The sequence below is a fragment of the Mugil cephalus genome, chromosome 20 (assembly GCF_022458985.1).
Source record: "Mugil cephalus isolate CIBA_MC_2020 chromosome 20, CIBA_Mcephalus_1.1, whole genome shotgun sequence".
NCBI classification, from domain to species: Eukaryota; Metazoa; Chordata; class Actinopteri; order Mugiliformes; family Mugilidae; genus Mugil; species Mugil cephalus.
In genome coordinates, this window is record NC_061789.1 from 19,647,890 (window position 1) to 19,665,203 (window position 17,314).

General features: G+C 40.3%; 1 protein-coding gene across 1 annotated transcript in view; it reads left to right on the plus strand.

Moving 5' to 3' along the window:
- The window catches only part of shank1 (SH3 and multiple ankyrin repeat domains 1), a 65,406-nt gene that overhangs the window by 22,447 nt on the left and 25,645 nt on the right, over positions 1–17,314 (plus strand). The window contains exons 3-13 of the mRNA XM_047571939.1: positions 6,818–7,021; positions 7,752–7,823; positions 8,808–8,916; positions 10,927–11,081; positions 11,911–12,078; positions 13,285–13,401; positions 13,841–13,918; positions 14,303–14,369; positions 14,542–14,711; positions 15,800–15,921; positions 16,157–16,308. Coding sequence (XP_047427895.1) covers positions 6,818–7,021; positions 7,752–7,823; positions 8,808–8,916; positions 10,927–11,081; positions 11,911–12,078; positions 13,285–13,401; positions 13,841–13,918; positions 14,303–14,369; positions 14,542–14,711; positions 15,800–15,921; positions 16,157–16,308 — 1,414 coding nt within the window. The remainder of the gene's footprint in view (positions 1–6,817; positions 7,022–7,751; positions 7,824–8,807; positions 8,917–10,926; positions 11,082–11,910; positions 12,079–13,284; positions 13,402–13,840; positions 13,919–14,302; positions 14,370–14,541; positions 14,712–15,799; positions 15,922–16,156; positions 16,309–17,314) is intronic.

Sequence of the window (17,314 nt, forward strand, 5' to 3'; positions counted from 1 at the left end):
GGAAAGATGTACCTAGACAAGGGCACAGAAAGACATAAAAAGAAGGTGGAGACAATAGATGAAAGTATAAAAGGATTGCGATAAAGGTAAATGGAAGTAGACAGGGACAGAAGTAGATCAAAATGGATAGAAGGTAGCTGAGAGGTATGTGGATCTAGGAGTTAGAGATAAATTCAGAGGGATAAAGTTAAGCAAACAGAAATAAAGTTGGAATGAAATTGAAGTACACTTAAATAAAATGCTTCAGAAATGGTTTCTAACAGACCTTTAGTTGTATTCTCTTGACTTTCTGTATATTCACAACAGGATATTTTCCGCAATTGCCTGCCAGCAAACGAAGTAATAATAATAATAATAACAATAATAATAATAAACTGAAATGAAAATAAAATAAATCCTTCCAAAATTCTGAACAGTGCAACTTTCATCCCTAAACCAAATTTTTTATTTTATATTTCATTTACTTCCATTAAATCATCGGGACTTCAACTGCTGATTGAGATCGGATTTTTAATCTTTAACTTGAGTGTGTTTGCGTTAATTTAACATTTTCTACAAACTATTATTTTATGTTAAATGTTAAAGTTTTTTCATATTTTCTTACTATATTGTTCTATTTAGATTCTTGGAACATTTTTCAAAACATTTTTACAAAACAATGAGCCATTACAGTTTACTAGGCAGTCTGCAGTATTTTAGTGTAACTTATTGGAGGTTGATGAACCACATAAAGACACTCATACTCAGATGTGTAGATTGTAACATATGAAAGCGCTAAAAAACACGACCTTACAGACTCCTTGCTTTCCTGTATTGACTCACTACATATTGTCTTATTCCCCAACATCATCAGTTATAACCTGACGCCTCCACTCTGACATTTACTCTGTGTCATTCATCCTGACCTGGCTCAACCTCCTCAGGCCATTTTTCAGTGTTGTCACCCTGTCCTTTCAGAATAAAAGTCTCTGATCTTTACTTTTTTTCCCCTCTGCTGTTTTGTCTACTGCTCTCTATCTTCCCCTTCCTCTCCCTCCATCTCTCTTGTATCGGGTAATATCCCTTAACACTCCCAGTACATTAGGTCTGTTCTACATGCCAGCTAATTCCCCCACAATAAACTATAATTACTTGTTAATTGTGTTGTAATGAGACAAGGGAGTGACTGCAAATGCAGATGTTATGAATTGAGGGAGGAGGAAATGGAATGACGATAGAACAGCTACCCTTTTTAGCACAAATATAACTCTAATGTTGAATATTCGCCAATCAATCAGCCATGCATCTCTGAAATGTAACATGTTATGCCCGATTGACCTACGCAAATTCACTTTGATATGGAAATTTCAATTACGATTCCACAGGGGTTGCTGCATCTTCATTCACAGTCTGAAGTACGTTTTGCTGGCTAGAATCCTTTAATAAAGAATTGTGATAACGATCCATGAGAGAATACAAGTTCTTCATGGCATCAAGAGCAAAGAAATACCCATGAAGTGGTAGCTACTCTGAATGTTTGGTATTCCTGCTCAGACAGCACCAAGCCTCAAGTTTGAACATGAAACTGGAACCCCCTTTTCCACAGTGTTGTGTGGATTGTAGAATATTTTAAGATATAAAAGCCTGTACTTGTTAGTCTCTCTTGAGGCATTTACAGTGAAAACTCAGAAAACATCTGGGGATATCTCCTTTCTCCCCACCGTGGCATTTACCTTTGCAGTTTTAAAAGTCTCTTAATAGAGATGTATAAGCCTAATGGGGACATCTCTCCCAGCTCCCTGTCAGTCACGACTACACTGATGGCTCACTGAAACACTGAAAGAGAGAGGGTGGTTGAACTATCAGTCAACAATATTTGTCTAGCAGGAGGGGATGTGGGGCATTGCCACATGCAGACAAAATCTGGGCTTTAGTGGCTGTGATTCGATGAAAAATCCACTTGGATGATCAGTCTATAATCTCATGATGAAAAGAAAGACGTGTGAAGATGTTGCACTGAAATGTTGTCATTTATAATATACTTTTATGCAATGCTTTCTAATCAGATGTAGCCCAGTTTTAATATGCCTGTCTTAGCTGTCCTTGTGAGCCCTAATACTCCATACTCCTACCTCTTCAACTGGCGGCTGATGTGAAAAGCACTGGTTCATTAACTCGTTCATCTGCACAGCAAGTAGCAACAGTATCTCAAGTCATTCATATGGTACTGTCACAGCAGGAGGTGAACGCAGTTTTGTTTTCAGGTTTATTCGATTGTCGAACTCACGCACACACACTCAACTTGGCATTTGCCTGCAGAGCGCATTAAACAGCATGAAACAAATGAGTTTTTCTCTGTTGTTTGACTTTAGCGAAATTCGGGCAACTCTGAAGTATTAGCAGCAGCCCTTGAGCGCATTTCAGCCTCACAAGCACTTCGCCACTGAAACGCTACGAGGTGAGATATGTGAAGATGAGAGGACACAGACCGAATCCACCTCTCCATGTCACTACAGCCTTGTAGAGAGAGTATTATTATTATGAAAGCAGCCTCAAAGGTGAAAAGGGGTGCTGAGATAAAGGAGAGGAAACTATGAGCAGGGAGGGCAACATGTGATGGACAGGTCACAATGAAGAAAGAGGAAACGGGACACAGAAAGAATGACAGCAATCCTTCAAAAGAAATGAACGATTCTAAACTTCTGATTAGATAAAGTGATGAGCTAAAGAGGGAAGGACAGACAGAAACAGAGAGGAAAGAGAAGTTAAATGGCGACATGGCTGCCATGTGCGTGACTGCGTGTTATTGGTGGGGGGGTGGGGGGTGGGGGTGGGGTTATTTCCCCAAAGATCTCATTAAAGGCTTCTAGTCCCTGCTGCACTTGGCCTGCAGGAAAAAAGGCCATAGGGGCAGAGATAGAGAATGCCAGAGACAGGAGATAGGAACGACTCTTATTTCTGCATAGACGAGTGACAGAGCTGTTACAGAAAGATGGAAGGAGAGAGGGAAGGAGGAGGGAGAATAAGATAGAGATAGGCAGGGGAAGATAAAGAGCAGCATGGACAGAGTGAGTGGGCGTATATGAGTGGGAAAGTGTGATCACAGCTTTAGGAGGCAAGACAGAATCTTTGGTCTGCATAATGATAAAACCACGAGAGAATCAGAAGGGCTTGCATTAATGTCTTAATATGAAACTGAAAATTGTATAATGAGTTACGCAAAAGCAGTGACATTAAGTTCCTTTATAGTGTAGATGCACTACTGTCTCCTTTATAATCAGGGTCTGATTACGTTGTTTTGCCCATGCAAACATTGTATTGCTATCAGTAATCTACAAATCTGGATGAGAGAGTATATGGAGTACATCAATAGAAATTTCTATAAGCACCTTATCCTATGTTACAATGACAAAAAGCTAAAACAAAAAGTCCTGGTTTCAAGTGTCCGCTGAATTCTGACAGTCAGAAACCAAACTGTGTTCCAATATTGTTTTGCTTGTAACATCTTCCAGGATGGAACAGTGATGTCACATACAGTAATATTTCAGCCACAGAACAAGAACTTTTGTTTTTGAAATTTGAAGTACAGTTTGCTAGGACAATATGTTTCCTGTAATGGAACAGGAAACATAACCACCTTCCTGGCATTTACAGCAATTTCTGTGTGCAACGAAAAGACACTGCATCTTCACATTTTCAACATGGACATTTGGTCTTCCACTAGAGGGTGCTCCAAACTCTCAACAGAGACTACAACAAAACTGGAGGAAATACAATATGATGCAAGGCAGTCTGTGTTGTAAGTAAAGCACACTGTACAGACTATTATTATGATATATGCAGTTCACAAAATTCTGTAGTGGAAGGGGAATCAGGGGGGAAATACCCTTTTACTGAACCAGGTGCCATTTCAAATTCAATTCAATTCAATTCAGTTTTATTTATATAGCGCCAATAACAATACAAATTGTCTCAAGACGCTTCACAAAAAACAGCCTGCAACCTCCAGAGCAAGCCTGAGGGCGACGGTGGCAAGGAAAAACTCCCTTTTAACAGGAAGAAACCTTGAACCCAGCTCATATGCCTCAGATGATGAATATGTGATGAGTCCTAATTGACTAGGCAGGTAGAATGTGGATCAATAATTTTCATGCAGAAATACAGATCAATAAGAGAGGCTGATTAGGTGAAATCTCTAAACAGTGTATTTTTACAATATAGTTCAGTTACAGTGTGCCATGATTTAACAATTCTAATGTGGAAATATTCTCCCTGAACAATATGCAATATGAATCATTAACCTTCATTCTCTCCAGCTGTGGTTGTGATTCATTTTAGAGTGTTGGCTTCCTTCCTTTGATGAGACTGTAAATGCAACGTGTAGGCTCGTGTGCACGTCTGTGTGTGTGTGAAGCCTAATCCAATACAAACAGACACACCTCTCCATCCTCTTGTACTCTCCCATACTCAGAATCTTAGACGTTCCCCACCCTTTTACTCTGTGCTCTATTTCGCCACGCTGGTGTAACACACACACAAACGCACACACGCACAACAACCAATTCACGCTGATGCACATGCTCACTCACAAGCACACACGCACCCTTCCAGTACCCCATCTCCAAGGGAACACAGGAATGTCTCTATGGCAACAAGCAGCTTGCTCCACTAATGAACCGGTTGCCATGGTGACTGGGTTGGCTGTGCGCGAATGGAGACACTGAATAAAATAGAGGGAGAAAATCTGATGTTACTCCGCTGCACAAACCCAGCGTGCAGGGTTTTATCTCTTTCTTTGTAGGACACACACAACCACACACAAAATGTGTGTAAAGAGATTAAAGTGAGTGACAATGAATGAATGAAGCTATTTTCTCTGTTTTAAGAGGGCTGCAGTAATGCAGTAAGAGGCAGGGATCCCTGCAGCTGGCAATGCTCTGCATGGCCATTCATCCTGCTGGTGCATCAAGGTCAAAATGCAACCCAACTCTACTCAGAGCAAGATGAGGGAGAGAGACAGGGGAAGGGATTGAGAGCAGGGAGGGGAGTGGCGCCAAAACCCTTCTGTCAGCCATCTGTGTAGTGAGTTACGTTCCACTTTGCTGACTGAGCCTCTGAGCTGTTATGCATTTGACCATTCACAACCATAAATGAGACTCTTAAACCTGCACCAAACCGGCGTTCATATGCTGCCTGAAAGCAGAGGCCACCGGGAATCACTCACTTCACTCTGGTGCTGTCTCCCCCTTCTGGCTTCAACGGCTAACAGCCTCAGAGCTCTGCAGTCAATGAGAGCATCCACTGCCACAGAGCTCACACTGTAAAACAGTGGTCCCACATCTGATATTGTGCTATTTTCAAGGTGTTCTGAGATAGTTCACAAGATGATTCATGTTGGAGGAAAAAGCCACACTATTGATTTGCTACAATTAGCAATTTTGCTATATTTTTAAAACCATCAACCACCAAATCATCTTGATAAGAATACCGTTTACTGGTTGTACAGAAAATGGCACCTTCAACTATACAGTTGTTCTTCCCATTTTGCTCACTTTATCTTGTTATAAATGTAACTACACTGAACTGAAAGGTTTTTTTAAAAAACCTATTGAGACCCACCAAACTAGTTTGCCGTCCGTAAATAGTGCTCCATGGCATCAGTTACAGCTTCCAGCCTTCTTGGGTAAGTCACTTTTCACACCTGGATTTGGGCTGTTACTCCCATTCTTCCTGTGAGATCCTGTCAAGCTTTGACAGATTGGATGGGAAGCAGCTGTGAACTGCCATCTGCAGGTCTCTCCACAGAAATTCTGTAAGGTTTAAGTATTAAGTGTGGTCGTTGACTGGGCTGCTCAAATAACCGTCAGAGTTCATCTGAAACTACTGTCCTGTTGTCTTGGCGGTTTGCTTTGCGTTATTGTGGAGCAAAAAAGTAAGCTATCTCAGGGCTCTCATACAGACTACTTTAGGCCACAAACAATTATTTTAATGTGGAAAATCTCACTTTGGCAGAACATACTGCCTACAGACATCTGAAACATGACAAGTGGCCCCAGAATCTTGGTTTACTCCTCAGCATTGTTTTGTGTTATATATGAAAATCTTAAACCATCTATGAAGTAAATGTAGTAATCAGTTAGATATATATATCTTAAGAAGCACTTTTTCATTTGAGGTTAAATCTCAGTAAAAGGCTGAAACCTCCCCGTGGTGCACCCAGGACAGGTCGCCAGTCTATTGCAGGGCTAACACAGAGACGAACAACCATTCGCACTCACACTCACACCTACAGCCAATTTAGAATCACTAACCTAACGTGGAGAAAACCCACGGAGACACAGGATACAAGAAGAACAAGCAGGGAAGCATCAGTGCTAACCACCAGAAACTACTGTGCCGCCCGTCACCTCCATCTTCTGAAGCCAAAATCAAAACACCCCAGTTTTAACATCCTGGTACTACTTCCTGTTCATGTTCAAGGCACAAATCTGACAAATAATACAAATAATTTTACTCAATATGCAGAATGCAGCTTGAGATCCTCAGACAGTGTTGAGTTTATAGTTTTAAAAATCTAGTTTACGAATATTTCTGGCTTTTGCACAAAATGTGCCTTCACAAAAAGATCTAAATTAGCTAAAGGTGATCCAGTTATTCAACGATGGCTCCCAATATCTAATCTGATTGCTCAAGTTGCATAACTATACTGTACATTAAATAGTTAGTAAAATATTTTTAAGTGTGTAACTTGTTAAGATGTAATAAATTTTAAAAAAAGTTAGTTCCTTAATTTTGTTCCTTAATTGAGCTAAAACAGCTTCCGTCTGTCTATCTGCAGAAATGTTTGCGGTTTAACCCAGAAGCAACGGTGTGGAAGGCCAAGCAGCAGGTGCTTTGCTCCCTGACTGAATCTCTGCGAGATGTCCTGAACTATGGTCTGTTCCAGCCTGCCACGGACGGCTACGATGCCAAGTTTCTGGAGGAGGAGAGGCTGCTTAGAGAGTACCCACAGTCCTTTGAGAAAGGGGTACCATATTTGGAGGTAATGAAGACTTGACTTGATGTCTCTCAACTGTCCTCAAGATGTCACTGTTATTCTTAAATGTAATAGTCAGCCCTGAGGAGCTGTCATAAAAGTTAAATTGTACCGTTTGAATTGTCTTAACACATTAACAGATTGTTAGTGAGGAACATATTTATAATGTTTTCACTTAAGAGTCACTAATGTGTGGAAGAAATTAAGATCTGTTTAGTAGATTAGGACTTCCAGTTTTTTGCATCACACTCCAGGAGAGTTTTACTTTCAGATCCCGTAAGACAGCATCATTTTATTGATTTTTTAAAATTTAATTACATCCACTCGCAATTTCTGTTGAGCCTTTTAAGTAATCTAATATAAAATTCAGTTTTATGAACCAGGATCATACACATTTCTTCAAGGGATATTTCAGTTTAGTTTTTTTGACCTGTTTAGTCTTACACCCTTTAAACTGACCCAGTTAGTGCAGTCACCTTCTTTTCATGCAGCATTGCTACCCAATGGATGCTATAAATAGTTTTTAAACTGCTGCATAGCCAGACCACTTTCAAATTTCATGTCTTCAGTGATGTAGAGGAGGACCCTTGTATAGCAAACCAGATAAAGCTTCTCCATACAATAAATCTGCAGACATTTTGTGGATCTAGGCCAAAAGCTGAGAGAATTGAGGACAAAGGCCTCAGTATTAGGATTAACTCTTCGTTTTCTTTCTCTTTCCTTGTATCTGGTTTAGTTTCGTTACAAGACCAGGGTGTACAAACAGACAAACCTAGATGAGAAGCAACTGGCCAAACTGCACACTAAGGTATGAAACCCACCTTGTTGATCTCTAATGTGAGTTCTGTGTTACATTTATAGGAATCTGACACCATCCTGATAAAAATCAGTACTGTACAATATACAGTACCTGTATGTGTAGGTGTTTTTCATTGAGTTGTTGATCTGTGCCTATTTTCCACGCATGCATGAGGTATTTTGATTGTATTAAATACGGGTACAGCTCAAAAAATTAGAATATTATGAAAAAGTTCTATAGTCTGCATCATAGAGTCTCTCACCTTCCTTTTGACAATAGCCTATAGATTCTCTGTGGGGTTCAGGTCAGGTGAGTTTACTGGTCAGTCAAGCACAGTAACACCATGGTGATTGAACCAGCTATTGGTACCTTTGGCAATGTGGGCTCCATAAAACTCGTCAGCAGAAGGAAGCATGAAGTGCTCTAAAATGTCCTCGTAGATGGCTGCGTTGACTGTGGACTTCAGAAAACACAGTGGACCAACACCAGCAGACGACCTGGCACCCCAAGTCATCAGTGCTCAGGAAACCTTTGCAGGTGTTTTGAGTTGATTGAGTGTGACACCATGAGTTTCCAATGTTGAACTTTTTCACAATATTCTGTTTTTTTGGTTTTCATTATCTGTAAGCCATAATCATGAACATTACAAGAAATAATGGCTTAAATATTTCATTCTATGAGTAATAATCTAGATATAGACATAAGTTTCACTTTCTGAAGTGGTTGACAAAAAATATTAAACTTTTGAGCTGTACCTGAATATTATACTGTGTACTACACTTCAATATATTATATGGAGGGGTTCTACGCTTACACACAGTGTTTTATCAGTTTATAATAAAATGTCGTCATTATTTTTAGGAGCTTTAAATAAAATCTCGTCATTGTCTAGGCTTGGTGAACCTGCATAACAGTTTTTGCTGTTGCTGTGATTCTCCACTTTTGTATATATCTCTCTACATACCCCTCTAATACTCTTCTCTCCATATGCAGGCTAGTCTGAAAAAATTCATGGATTACATTCAAACCAGCGCAGTGGACAAGATGGGCAAGTTCTTAGACAAAGGCCTCGATCCCAACTATCAGGATTCTGACACTGGGGGTAAGTAGTGCTGCATCTCTCATGTAGCACTTACTTCCTCTTCAGTCACTTATCCACAGTGTAATTTCCTATCCTGATACAGTTATAAGAGACTATACTTAAAGTGCATTTATTTGAAAACACGCCCCAACATCCCCTAGCAGCTTAATTGGCACGCTGGTAGCCAGCAGCTGTTTGACCCGAGGCTCTGCTGTATAAACTCAACCTTTAAACTGTCCGCTAGCAGCAAACCCACTCCTCTGTTTTTTTTTTTGGCTTTCATCCCTGCAGTATGTTGTTCTAACACTCTGTGAAATGATCTGAGCCAGTGCTGTTCACAATTTGGTGGCTTTTCTGAGATCCTGTTAATGCTTAGGGGGCACAGCAGACGGCTCATTTGCAGTTTGGGTGTGCTTCTCTGTGTCACTCCAGCCGTTCTGGGAGCAAGTGTCAAAACACAAAACATATCCCGTCATCAAGGGTGTGAAATACACTCCCACTGCAGAACACAGGGGGGCAACAGAGATCCCTTGTGAACGCCACTTACTAACATACTGTATTCATATGTACTGTATTCAAACCTTGAAAAATGTTACATCAGGTGTTTGATGCTATTTTTAAGTTTTGGAATTGGAATTTGACAAGGATGTCTGTCCTTCTGTGCTAAGGTTTGTTTAGTCAGGTATCGGAAATTACTTGATCATTTAAACGAGGAAAAGAATTATGATTTCACGCTTCTGTTAATGAATCCTTACCTTAACAGCTTACGCTTGCTTATGCTGTAGAAAAAACTTTCTCTCTCTGTCTAGAAAAACTGATTAGAATTAACCAAAATCTACAGAAAATGTCACGACACGTCATGGGATCCTCGTGGTTGGAAATGGTTTTCCTTTTAGATCTTTATAGGCAGGGCAGAGATGTGATCTCTGTTGTCCTGGGACAGCCACATTCCATCAATTGTTGTTGTTAACTTGTTTTTACACTGATCCTGTCTGCCTCCCCGAAACTCTCTCTTAAAAAAATAACTCTGCCTCATTCAGCCTGGTTCCTGTCAAGAGGGGCTTACTTCCATCTTTGCCAGAAGAACTGCTAAATGGGGATTCCCCATGTCATCCTGACATTGCAACTACAGAGGAAGTGCAGTCAAAACATTTCCCCAAAGTATTTGTACCTGACATAAAAGCACAGAGTCATTTTCCTCTGTTGTGACTTGTCATGACAGCCAATGCTCCGTACCTACTCTGTTTTTAACTTGGAACATTTTAAATGCTTTTATCCTTATAGGTGCTTCTTTTGTAGTATCGGGTTGGGTGGGTTAACAGGGTTATGACACAGAATTGCTGAAATTTCACTTAGTCCATGTGCCTGTCTGCGGACGGGTAACTGGATGAAATAACACAGCTTTGGGGACTGTAAGATCGTTGGTTTGTATCCTCTTATATCTATAGCACCCCCCACCAACAGCTTTAAGTGTTCACACTGTGTGAAGGAATTAATGGATTAAATACAGAGAAAGAATTTTACCAACGTATCAATACAAGCAAACTCAAATTAAATAAAGAAAAATTATTTGGTTGAAGTCGTCAAAATTAATTGTTCAGTCTTTTCATTTCCTAACAAATTTTCACACTTTATATTAAAACTACAATAATGGAGAAAAACATGATAGCTCCTTTATCATTGTGAGGTTGGTAGACAGTTTTCACGTTTAGCTCAAAGTACAGCTGTGAAGAAATGTATGCTTCTCTCTGTAAGTCTGCTGATCAGCGGTTGGTAGCAGTAATGGACAGCATTTTATTTTTTTTTTTTTGAATAACGTACACACTACACCTTAATCTAATGCTTTAGAGCAATGAAAATCATCTGATTCACAGCTTCGGGCTGGACACCAGAAATGTCTTTTTCTAAAGGTTAAAGTGACCCGAAAGACAAATTAAAAAAAATTAATCATTTGATTTTGACACCCTGCTCTTGACCCTTGTCCCTCCATCAGTTAAAAACCATATGTCTCAATCTGTGTGTGTTCTTTAGAGACGCCTCTGTCCCTGGCAGTGCAGTGTGAGCCAGGTGGAGGCGAGCCCATCCGGGTCCTGGTTGATGGAGGAGCTCATATTGATTTCCGTGCCAAAGATGGACTCACACCTCTACACAAGGCTGTTCGAGGCCACCGCCATACAGCCCTGCTGGTAAACATTCACACATGTTATCGTCCTTTTATGGAAATGCGGCTATCTTACTGCAAATATTAATGACTTTTCATTTTAAAAGGATTCTAGGTCCGTCTCCAACCTACACACTGGATATATATAGAGAGAGATGGATGTTTGCCCTGAATTTGATACAGTATTATCCTCATTTGTGTTACCATATGACTAGTTGAAGATAGCATACACAGCACTCAGCCACATACACCCACCTACCCACACACAAAACGCATGTGAAAAAACAACTCCAATATTTTATTCATCGAGAGGGAGAGAGAAAGACAGTAACAATAAGACTGCCTGCTTTTCAAGGCGTGTGGCACATTTACATTTTAGGCGTTTGTCCAGCTTTTCAGCTCCCAAATTGCCAAGAATCCAGGTACCTGTTTGAGGAGAAAGTCATTCAGGTGGCGATAATTGCATGTGCTGCATTGTTAGAGCCCACATTTTCCACAAAGGAAAGAAACCCAGCTAAACTGCATGAGTGTTTACATCACACTCTGCTTCAATACGTAATTTTCTTTAGCCTCGGGTGTTTCATGACCCCTCTGAACCCTGAATGTACTCCTACCTTCATTTAAATTCCCTCAATGTTCCTTGTATCATAGTTGGAAACCAGCACAACATATTTTTTCTTCCAGTTTTCTTATTATTTTAGCTCACACAATATACAGCATACATATATACAGCTCATACGGTTTAAATAATCATTCCTTCATTGTGTATCAAACTCCCAAGCGGTTATCACTACTCTCAGGATTTGAAAATGACCAGCAGATGAGGTTTAACCTTCTGCTCTGTGGTCCTGCAGGTCCTGCTCTCTCTGGGTGCATCTCCAGACTACAAGGACCGGCGAGGGCTGACGCCGCTCTACCACACTGTGCTGACCGGGGGCGACACCTCCTGCTGCGAAACACTGCTTTTCCACCGCGCCAAGCTGGGCATCAGGGATGAGAACGGCTGGGATGAAACACATCAGGTATTTTTTGAGTTTGCAAATGTGTGCTTAACATCTGAAGGGAGCCTGATCCGAGAGAGTGTTTAACTCTTCAGAGATTAAAAGCAATTCGCTAGCAATTAATTTGCGTAATACCCTGTGTGCTCTTCAGCGCTTTAATACTAAATCAGCTCTAGACAAAATAACATAAAATACGAAATGGAATGATACACAATTTGGGTTCTAGGAGAAATATCTTTCAGTCTAATGGAATCTGTCGAGTTTTAGTTTTTGCGTGCGTGCATCTCTTTTTAAGAGATTATCTTCTTGTAATGTGCCAGTGTACTCTGTGTTCCAGTGTGTGTCCATGTCAAAACCCATTCATGCCATGAAACACTATTTCATCCTCCATCCTACCCATCCAGCTTCTGTGGCCTCATATAACAGCTGACGTGATGTGGACAGGCAAGGCCAGGAGGAAAAATAAAGGTATCAGCCTGTTCATCTCAGTGTGATGTGTACACTTCATCAGCATCTGTCTCTGCTGTGCTTCTCGCCAGTCACGGGCTCCGTCATACACCGTCTGCGTGTGTGTGTTGAGATTGGTTTGTGTCCTCATTCAGGTAAATTTCTGTTGTATTTAGGCATTTAAATAAATTCATGCGACCTTGAATTAAAATCATGCTTGATTGAGGAGGCTGTAGTTCATTATCATGTTTAACAACAAATAGTGATGCTGAAGTCAACATGTGTTGCTAATGTACCAGTTGTAAGTGAACTGTTTAACATACTTTCCAGATTGATTTGATTATTTTAACATAATATATAAAAATCACAATTCAATATGTAGCTATAATATTGTTGAAGGTGTGTGTATGTGTAATGATGGCTCTTAATACCGTAGCTACGATTATCATCATAATTAAATCTCACTTGTGTTCTCGCTGTCTTCTCACCCTCTGAGTTTGTAGGTAGTGTTAATTAAATCTGGTGTCACTTGATAACTGTCACCTTGTGCCTCTCCGTGTCTCTGTCTCTTCTTTATCCCTGTTTGCTTCTCCGCCTCTATCATTTCTCTCTTAAACTACCGCATAAATCTTTTTCTGTTTTTCTGCTCTCTGCATCTTGTTTTCCTCACTTTGACCTCCTTTTCTAAATGTGTCCCGTTTTCACATCCTTTCTTTCTCTCTCTCGCTTCCCCTTCTTCGTCCTCTTTCTAACTCTCCTCTGTGATCTGCTCATCCTCAGGCCTGTCAGAATGGTAACTCGCAGCATCTGGAGCACCTCCTTTTCTATGGGGCGGACTCTTCCTCCCAGAATGCCTCTGGAAACACTGCCTTGCACATCTGTGCTTTATACAACAAGGTAGATACCAAATGCCACCTCCTATAGAGTGTTCTCCTCTTTTGATATAATATATGCAGTATAATGAGATAAACTCTATTAATTTTCATAAGTCGTTTCTAAATAATTTACCTAATTTTTGTTTCAATATTCTGGACTGGAAAACCTCATCATCCTAAGATTCTAAGGATCTTTTAAATATACAGTTCTTTACTTGAATATATTGAATATTTCAAAACAAAATTTCATGATAGTATACAACTTAATTACATATACTGTATATGCTGTATATTTATATGCATCTCCATATCGTATATTGAATCTTAAGCACTATAACAATAACATGATGTTAAAAGTAGATTCATACTGTGAACAAATTTCATGCATTTCTCTGTGAAACATGAACAATACAATTATTGTTTTACATTAAATGCACATTAATCAACGCTGTTTGTTGCAGGAAAGCTGTGCACGAATTCTGCTCTACCGGGGAGCAAATAAAGACACAAAGAATAACAGTGGGCAGACCCCCTTTCAGGTAATGGCTGAGTGCCTGACTGGGTAATTATGCATGTTGGGTGGCGGTATGGTTTATTGTCTTATTAAGTTAACGTAGCAGAAAGTTCCAGGGCCTAATTTCACTTTAAACCATTATTATGCCATGGTGCACACAGAGGTCCCATGTGGCAGGACTGCATGTGAACCCTTAATCTTCATACATTAACTCTGTCAATGCAGAAAAAGCCGGCTGAGACAATCTGTTGTTTTGTGTCCGTTTAACACGCTCACAAACCACAAAGAGAACAACATGGGGAAAGCATTATGATCAATGAACAATATGATTGACTGGCGCAAAGATGTGTTGGGGGGTTTTCAGGTGCTGCGTGGTGTCTTTGCACAGCTTTGTGTTTGTTTTCATCAGGTGGCTGTTATGTCCGGACATTTTGAGTTGGGAGAAATTATTAAAAACCACCGGGATACAGATGTGGGTAAGTCTGATCTGAATTTTTTGCTAGTTACAGAATTTGAATATTCCGTAACGACATGTAAAAAAAATACTATCATCATTAGAAATTTGAATGAAGAGTAAGAAAGAAGATATGCAAAAGAAAATAATACTCTTTGTTCTCTTTCTCTAACCCGGCTCACGTTACCTCCCAGTTCCCTTTGTGGAGTCTCCAAAGTACGCTCCACAGAGGCGGGAGAGCACCCGCACACTGACAATTCCCCACCCTCACCCCTTCCTCCGGGCCAACAGTGACAGCAGCATGAACCTGCCCGAGTGGATGGCAGTGCCCAACGCCCCAAGCACCAACATCGTCTCTGTGCAGGTATCCGTGTTTGTCTCAGAACTTTATGTTCTTTACATAGAAAACTGTTGACGAAGCAGTGTCACCTTAAGGTCACAATATGGATAAATAAGGAGTGATTTAAGAATCTTTTGGATGCATTTTAGAGAGCATTAGTACAACCAAGCTTGCTAGACCACATACTTATAACTACTATTTTGATGAAATTTTTAGTTTTGCATTCATTTAATGTTTTACTTGTCCTTGTCCTTGTGGACTGTCCTGCTATAACATGGTAAATTTCAACACTGTGGGATAAATTAAAGGATTAAAGGATTATATTAAAGTGTCCTAATGAATTGGAAAAGGCACACATAATAACCACTTACTTTGCACAGGTCCAGTAATTTACAGTAGACATACTGCAATGTAGTGGATGACCTTTATCAACATCTAGTGGTGAATACTACTAATTGCAGCACCTTATCTCCCACCTTCCAAATAGACGTCATTATGTGCAGTAAGGTCATTTTCAGGTTGATGGCCCTAAAACGTACCAAATGTAACGTAAATACAAAAGTTATGAAATACTAACCCATTTTATTATGTTCATTATGATTCATGCTGATATTGTAATCTGGTCTGACTCCGACATATTTCTCTGATTTCTTACAACAACACAATACATTAAGGTCACTTGGGTGTGCCGGCCAGGGTCTTCTGGTTGTCCCAGGGACTAGGCTGAAGCACAGGGGAGATCGTTCTTTCTCAGCTGCACATTAGGCCAGCCCAGACACTGCTTGCTTTAAAAGCCCCTCTAAAATTTTTTATTCTTTGTCATTTAATTCAGTTTCATAGCTGCTCATTTCATTCAGACTTTTATTGTGTTTTATATGCACTGACCGCTCCTACAGCACTTTGACCAACATTTGTTGTTTTTAAATGTGCTTTATAAATAGATTGACAATTGACAGTGTACAATATGTAAACAGGCTCTCAAAACCCCAGGTAAAATGAATCAGTCAAATCAGTGTGTAAGTAATTATAGATATGGAAGTATGCGAAAATTAAGCCGCAGAGAAGAAGATGAGTTACCCCTTATCACCTCTTTCTGTATTTGTGTGTCACAGGGCTATAAGCATACAGGAACCCTGCGGAGCTCCAGCAGTCCTAGAGGAGCAAGAACACGCTCCCCGTCCCGTGGGAGGATTGGAGACAAGGAAGACAGGAGCAGGCAGAGTCGGAGACAAGGGTGAGTGGAGAAGGCTGAGATCAAGGTCCTGGCTGTTCTAAAAGAGGTCTTATAATTTGAACCTTAATGGTTGTAAAAGTCTTAAATATGGTTTCTTAGGTGATGTGAAATGTTTTGTTGTGCAGTAAATGATATTCAGATCATAAATTATACAACTGAAATGAGAGTATTTCATTCGGTTAGTCATAGTCATTAGTCATATGTGGTTTTAAGCTGCAGCATTCCTCTTCCCCAGGCCTGCCGCTGCCACCACCACCACAGTACAAACTGCAGGCCAGCGGAGACGCCTCTACAGCGCTGTCCCAGGACGAGTCTTTGTTGCCACTCGGGCACACTCTGCACAGGGAGAGCGAGAAATCACTTTTAATAAGGGAGACAGGGTCAAAGGTGCATATATATACTGAGTTTTCACATCATGATGTTCTACGTGTACAGTATATTTGTGTGTGGTGGAGCATATACTGCACTTTGTCTTCCATGTGAACCCGAGGTTTCTGTCTGGTTTGGACTCTGTGTTTGTGATGTTGTTTCACACCTGATTAGATTGTAAAACACAGACTGCTCTTTCAAGCTACTCCCAGATGTCTTTAAAGGGAATTTACCACATGTCCAAATAAAAGGAAAGTCCACATTAATCAGACTGGCAGCTTTTACAGGGGCACACGTGTGAAATTAACTGAATGCACATTCATGCACATGCAAAGCTGCATTAGAGACGCCAATAAACGCGTAACATGGGATTGCATGTGCTGTAGTCTGTGTCTGTTTTGGGGGTTTGGCATAGCCCCAAACATTTCTTTATAGTATGTAAGCTGCTGACTGCAGGGGTTTGACAATTTTGGAGGTGAGATTTAATTAACGGATTTTAAGCTAACACCGTTTAGCCAGCTGATATAGTTTTTTGGACACACAGCCAGATGCTACATCCAAAGAACATTTAGTAATCCACCCAGCATTAGCTAATACTACACTGGCCAATATCCAGTGACCACACAGCCCTATACACTATCATCTAATCAACGTTTTATTGCTTACATTACAAATAAATACCTACCAAATACATCTAGCTGATGTAGAGCAACCAAAGCACTCAACTAAAGTTTTATTTCTTGTTGCAAGGCTAATTTACGTTCAGTATTCCCTCCCCTTTTAGCCGTGGTTCAGCTTTTCTGTGTTTGTTTCCTCCCTCCACCATATACAGTGGTGAAATTCAGTCATTGTGCAGACCGGAAACCAAAGCAATAAATTAGCTGAAAATGTGCATTACGGTTGGATATTCTCTCAGTCCCGGAAACGTTGGATGTTCTCAGTAAAACAGCAGATGGATGGACTGAGAATGACAAGGAACCAGTGGGTAAAACTATGCGGCCATCACAGAAAAATTAGAGATTCC